Below are 7506 nucleotides of genomic sequence, written 5' to 3' on the forward strand. Positions count from 1 at the left end.
TCTCTTTATTTCTTTGATGTCACCTGCCAGAATGTTCATCATGTCTATTAATTTATCCAGTTTTGTCTCATCATGGTTATCTATTGTTTTGGATGAAGTCTTGGAGAGTTTTCGACTCTTCGTTGACCTTTCTTCTTCGTTATCTGAACCCTCATCTCTTGTCCTTCTTTTTGTGCCATCATCCGTTGTTCCGTCACTGTCCAGACATTTTTTATTTTCCAGGTATCTGTCCATTTTCGGCGCCAAGCACTGCTTTCCACCTCAACAGTGCAGAGAAAACAATGCCTACCGTTTCACTGTGATACTTTGTTGTTTTTATTCTGTACTCAGAAATTCTTGTCAGTTTGGCAACGTCGCTTTAAAATCGGACAAGATTTAGGGCCGGTACTTTATGCTTTTCCTTAATCGCCCCGTTACTAAACCAGCCGATTAACTTTAACAGCCTGTTAAACATCGATTAAAATATATTTCAGTACTTTGCGACAAATTTTGTGCTCGTTAAGTTCACCTTGGTTAAATCGTGGCTGTTAATTTAACTCTAATAATATGTCAACTTGTCAATATTTTAGGCGGTAAACTGAAATGTTTTTTTACGCTGTTTACGCGGCAAATTAATATTTCTCTTTTCTTTCTCGAGGTTAGTAGCTTGTTGAAGTGTAATCTTTGGTTCTCGTGGTGATTGTTTATTTGAATTTTTGTTATTAGTGTATATAATTATTTAAATTTATTTTGTTTCTAGTTTATTTAGTAGTACCGTACCGTATTTTATTTAGCGTTATTGTTTAAATTAGTTTTTAATTAGTGTTAGTGTTATTGTTTAAATTAGTGTAAGTTTAAATTCGCTGTAAAGAAATGAATACTGTAAAAAGAAGGTCCTCAAACTTTTCTGGTCCAGAAATCAATAATTTAATGAACATTATGTTTCAAGAGATTCACATAATTGAGAACAAAAAAACCGACCACGTGTCTTTAAACCAAAAAAAGGAGTCGTGGCAAAGAGTTGTACAATTGTACAATGCAACAAACACTAACAAAAGAGATTTAGCATCCATTAAATGGAAATATGATATTGTACAATGCAACAACCACTAACAAAAGAGATTTAGCATCCATTAAATGGAAATATGATATTAAATATTAAACATAATATGAAGAAGACAGTGGCCCAAATGAAGCGAAATAAAAATAAAACTGGTGGAGGACCACCAGAAAAGACAGAGTTAACGTGGTATGAAGACCAGTTACACCATATTTTAAGTGAAATCGTTGATGGCTTAACAACAGAAGGTGACAGTGATGATCGTAACATGACCCAGGCATGCAGGCCTATAAAAGAACATATGCCTATAAAAGAAAATTTGCATATAGAAGAAAATGATAATGAAGTAAGTAATATCAAGAATTATGTAGTTATTTCACAGAACAATTACCGTTATGTGGTCGTTGTTAGAGAACAATGACCGTTATGTCGTCGTTGTTAGAGAACAATGACCGTTATGTGGTCATTGTTCTCTGGTTATGTATTGTATAGGGCAGTTTTTTTCCAAAAAGGATTTGTTAATGTAGAGCAGTGGTTCTCACCTTTCAAGCAATGTACCATAAAATACTTTTTATTTTTTCTTTTGGTATCACCTAACTGAAATATCTATGTATATAGGTAATCTAATCAACTATAATAGTGCTGATTTTGGCTAAGTTTTTGCGTACCACCGCAAATAATGATATGTACCACCAGTGATACATCATCGCTGATTTGCAAAAAGGGGCCAAGTAACATTTTTATATTTTTACTAAGTAGAAGTTTCTTACCTCCTTTTTACACAACTAGTTTAAAAAAATATTACTTAGCACCAAAAAATTATGAGACTATCTCAAAAACAATAAGTAATACACTTGACCCGTTTTGCAGAATATGTAAAACCTTCGTATCTACCATTTTTGCACATAATCCCTCTTTTGAATAAAACGTCACTTGGCCAGCGACGACATGTACCACATATTGAGAACCGTTGGTAGAGTATTTAAAAGTATATGTATTTACAGGTCCAGGAAGATTGGCAAGAAGTAGACAATCAAGCGGAGTCAGTTTCAATTGAAGTGGCCGAAGATGGCCCGGGTACATCCGGAATTGGACAAAAAGTGACCCAATGTAAAGTGGTATGTACAGTATTTTATAACAGTAAAATAAAAATTATAAGGTACATAACCTTTGTACACAGGTGATGCCACAATTTTATTTTAAAATAAAGTTTGTTTGACCTTTGGATTTCCACTTCAGAAATCGTACAAAACATTAATAAATTAAACAAATTTTGTTTTTATTGCATGGTAAAAATTCTTGTAATATGTAATTTAATCTTACCTGACTTATTCATATTGACATATATATCTGGATTGATATGAATTAAGGTTTATTAAGCAACAAAATTATTAATGTTTTGTACTTAGAACTACCGAAGTGCAAATCAAAGTATGAAATAAACTTAATTTTAGAGTAAAATTGTGGCTTATTCTCAACAAAAATAGTAAAAGTCAAATAAAAAAAAACATTTTTATTTATGCTCGAGTTGTTACAAGTTTAAGGAATTTAAATATAGTTTGTAAACAATTTTATGTGTTTAATAATTATGACAATGATTATTTCATTCATAGAAGATTCTGACGAATAGAAAGCTACAGAAATAAAAATTAAACTGATAATTTTAGATAATATCCTGTCGTCAAATATATTACATCAGATGCCCTTCGTTGCTAAGAAAAAATACATTCAGTGACAATGACAATTAATGTTTTAAAAATTATAAAAGTGGTGACATTCAACCGTCAAATATTTATAACAACTGTGTTTAATTGTACTAATTTGTATTTACATAAATAAAATATAATAAAATTTTGGTTTTGAACAGTTTTATTCATGAAATAATCGCAACAAATTGCACTCAATCTCTAAAATTATTATCGAATTTTTGCCATCGTGACACTTTCACATAATTTCACTCCAACCAACCAATACAATAATTACGTATTACAAAGTATCTAGTGTTAGTAGCATTTTTCAGTTGAACCTAATTATAGCCATCGCACATCTGCAATATATGCAATCGAAATCACAGAGTTCACTTCATACAAATCTACAAACAGGGATCGAAAATATATTTATCTAAATATCAGAGATATTATTATATCCAAATGTTAATACATATTTATTTTGCATGTCCAGTATTATGTGTTTCCCAATAGCTATATAATGAATAATAAAATAATAAAAATAACTTTTAATTAATATTATTACAGAAGTAAAAAAAGTTTCCATTAACTGTTAGATAAAGTAACAAAATATAAAAACAAAAATTAATTCCAAGCCCAGAAGATATTTTTTAAAAATGATTAATAGGGGAGTGCAATTAGAACGACAACATGCATTGTTTCGGAATAATTCAAACAAGCTTATATTTTTCTGAAACTTTTTTTGTTAATTTATATACATGTTAAAGTCAAAAATTCTACTCGCAGATTTGGCCACTAATTGTTTATTAATTGTCTAAACAATAACAATTGTTTTGTATAAATAATTTTAAAAATATCGTTGAATTCATCATTTTACTTTGATCAAATATGTTTCTATTTTGTTTTTGGTTATGCTAAATCCGAATATAGCATTACAATTTGAAAATTCCTATACAGTGTGTTTAGGAACCACATGGAAAACTTTTTTATTATCAATTTTACGGAAAAAAGTTATTTTTCATAAAATACTCTGGATAGTCAAAAATCTAAAACTTAACCATCAGATATTAAATTTTATCAATTTTATACTAGGTATGTCAAAAATATGAATTTCTTTAAAGAGTAAAGTATGTACACTTCGCGTCAAAAAAAACTGGTACAACTCTTATAACCGAAAATCGTGTTTTTCAAGTTGTGTAAGTTGATCTTGTCACAAGTGTCATTCTATTTTCTAGGGCAACGTTGCCAGTTTAACGAAAATATTATATCAAACTAGGTAAAAACGGGGCTGTGCGACAGACCGCATTTTTTAATATACCTACTAAAAACTAAAACAATTGTAATTTTCCGTCATCTCAATTAAGTATCCATACATTATTTCGTATTTTATTATAATTTATGAAAATATTTCAATTCAAAAATAATGATTGATAATAAATCTTGACATGACTTTAAATTATTATGTTTAATGTCAAATCGAGAGGTGTGATTGGTTTCTCGTAAATTGTAGGACAAAACTGCATTAAGTTGTATAGAATAAATAAAACACACTGGAAAAATTAAAAATTTAATTTGGAATTAATACAAAATGGATAACTTTTACAGTGAACAAGTGTGAAATTTAAATATATGTACATATTACAATTCGAAATATACATTTTAAATGTTATTTTTTTGTATTTAGATTTAGTGCAATTCCGTTACCTGTGATGGCAACAACGAAGTGATTCACGAACAATAATTGTCAGTCTGAACACAGGTTTACATTGGGAAAAAAAAGTGTACCAGTTTTATATGACGCGAAGTGTACCTTTATATTGACGAATATCAAAAAATGCTATTATGAAAAGTTGTTTGAAAGTAAATACTATATTTTAATATACAATTACATCATTCTAATCGAAAAAAAATTCAATTTTGTCTCAAATTACGAATACTCAGCATCATTTTATTTCAATTATTGTAACTATTTTATTATCAATTATCTGAAAAAAGTTATTCTTCATAAAATGCTCTATTTGGTCTAAAATCTAAGATACAACCATCAGATATCCAACTTTTTGAGTTTTATACGAGGTATGTAAAAAATATGAATTTTTCTTTAAGAGTTAAGCTCCTTTATTATTCACAATATTTTAATTAGAAGGATGTAATTGAACACTGAAACATATTTTTTAATTTCAAACAACTTTTCTTAATAACAGTTTTCGATATTGTGAATTATAGAGGTACTTTACTCTTGAGTGAAATTATAGATCATATATGATGCAGAGTATTTTATAAAGAATAACTTTTTTCGTAAGACTGATAATAAAAAAGTTATCAATAGGTTATCAACATTTATTATTGTTGAAGCATATTATTAAATGTATTTTAGGTAAGTTTTACAGAAAAAAGTTTTGATCACTTTGTATAAACATTTTTATAGCTGGTAATTTTCGGTTTTTGTATTACATTTTTGTTATCTGTCTTAATTTTCTCAAAAAGAAATATCGTATTTCATTTCTAAAGTAAAATAATTTGGTGCGTTTTAAAGACTACATCCTAAGCTTAAAAAAACACTTATAAAACTGTTATAGACCTATTCAAACTTGAGCAATACCGCCTTAAAGTGGTGTTAATTCTGTAAAACTATGAAGTTTTTAAAAATTACATTTTTTGAGACGTATCATTTGAATTAAATTTTTTGAGATTTTTTTTAACCCTAGAATACTAACCTTATTTTTACCTTCATTTATACTAACCATCGTAAAATTTACTACGCGGAGAAAAAAAATGTGATAACTGAAAAAGTATTTTATTTAACTTAATTCTACAAATGATTTTAAACAAAGAGATCTTTCTAAAATCTAAAAATCACAAAAAAAATATAAATTCTACATTTTAGAACTACACTGCTGACAGCAAAGTGCGCGATGTTCACCACAAAACGGACGTCTGCAGTGCTCGCAATGGTTGGTTGTCATCCGTCGTTTTTTAGAGGGACAAAATTGGCACATGGCACGTTTTGATACAGTAGGGCATATTCTTTCTTGCTGCAGCTCCAGATTTAAAATATTCTCGATAAGTAACTTTACCGAGCGGTTCAAAGTTGGCCAACTTATACGATGCTGTAACCAAGGTTTTGTTAGTTGTTCGGACAAAATGGCCATAAATTTTTTTCTTGTGATGGTTTTTTTCTTCTGTCGTTGTTGGTTATGATTATAAATTATATAAGAGTTTATGCAAGCAATATTTAACATTCCATAGAGCAGGCAAAGGGGCCATCTTCGTGTTTTTCTGGAGATGTTCATGTTTCCGCACATTTGGTCAAATGTGTCTACTCCGTACTTGGTTGCATTATAAAATTTAATGATATCTAGCTTTCCTGTTCGATCACATTCTACTGGACCATTGTGGATTGTCGACAGAAGAAGCACAGACTTATTTACTTTTGTCTTATAGGATACCATGGTTTTTTCACCATCAAAGCAAAATAAGGAATGACCAATTTCACGATTTTTGAGATTTATTATCTCGGGAGGTATTTCTCTTTTATTTTGCCGTAGAGTACCAACTATAGTTAAATCGTACGGAGGTTTTAAGAGCTCCGTTGCTAGTGGTACTGACGTAAACCAATTATCCATGGTTATGTTACGCTTACTTCCGTACACACCCTTAGTTAATTGTTTTACATAATATTCTCCTAGAGGCTGTCCATTGGTTTTAGTTCCCTTTCCTAAATACAGTTCTGCATCGAACATATATTTGGTACCTACGTCACACAGCATTACGATTTTCAGTCCATATTTAGCTGGCTTGTTTGGGATATACATTCGGAAAGGACATCTTCCCCTAAAAGCCAGTAGCTGCTCATCGATTGTTAGGTATGATCCAGGCTTATAGGACGTTTTGCAGTTTTGTATAAGATCATCCCATATTTCACGAATGGCTGCTAATAGGTCTGTTTCCTTTCTGTGTGGTCTAGATATTTTATCATCAAAACGTAAACATTCTATAAGAAATTCAAATCTTTCCCGTCCCATAGTTGCTTTATATATCGCACCAGAAATTTTGTCATCAAACATTTGTCTTGTCGCTAAATGATTGTCTTTTTGGGCAGCAGCAAAAATAAGTAGTCCTACGAGCGCATGCAATTCGTCAATATTTACTTTCGAGTTTGTAAGTTTTTCGACTTTATATTTTTGTGCCCTAACAGAAATTTCGGCATTTGTATATTCTACAATTTTTTCCAGTAAATTAGGACTCATAAAACAATGAAAAGCATCTAAGGGAGTTTGCGCTTCTTTGGTTTTATCAGTGGGGCCTTGAACAAAATGTACGAAATTACGTTTTGGAGTTTTAGTAGCGGCCTTTGGTTGAGAGGACCATCTGTGTCCATTTTTACCTTTTAGACTCGACGGCAACCTAGTTTGCTTCTCTTTAGCTGCAATGTCTGGAGATTCTTCTTCTCTTGGTGGAGTTTGCTGAGCAGGACATTTCTTTTCTTTGTCAATTTTAGAGTAATTATTGTCTTTTCTTGGAAACACTGAAGTAAACTCCTTTTCCAACCATTACTCTTTTTAGAACTTCTTTTTCTTTTCTTACTAGTGGATGGCAAGTCATGGTCGGAATCTGAGTCATTTTCGCTTGAAGGTTCGAACTCTGATTCAGAAGGACTAAATTCTTCTAAAACGTCATCTTCTGTTTCTTCTTTTCTTTTTGTTTGCTTCTCTTTAGCTGCAATTTCTAGAGATTCTTCTTCATTTGGTAGAGTTTTCTGAACAGGACATGTCTTTT

The 7506-nt window shown here is 30.6% G+C and overlaps 1 protein-coding gene across 1 annotated transcript; it reads left to right on the forward strand.

Moving 5' to 3' along the window:
* The first annotated feature begins 1148 nt into the window (after window positions 1-1148).
* On the forward strand, window positions 1149-5707 carry LOC126891101 (uncharacterized). Its single transcript, XM_050660278.1, has 3 exons — window positions 1149-1385; window positions 2044-2157; window positions 5615-5707. Exons 1-3 carry the CDS (start codon window positions 1149-1151, stop codon window positions 5705-5707), a joined length of 444 nt encoding a protein of 147 aa, XP_050516235.1.
* Window positions 5708-7506: the final 1799 nt, after the last annotated feature.

Source organism: Diabrotica virgifera, chromosome 9, assembly GCF_917563875.1.
Source record: "Diabrotica virgifera virgifera chromosome 9, PGI_DIABVI_V3a".
Taxonomy (NCBI): domain Eukaryota; kingdom Metazoa; phylum Arthropoda; class Insecta; order Coleoptera; family Chrysomelidae; genus Diabrotica; species Diabrotica virgifera.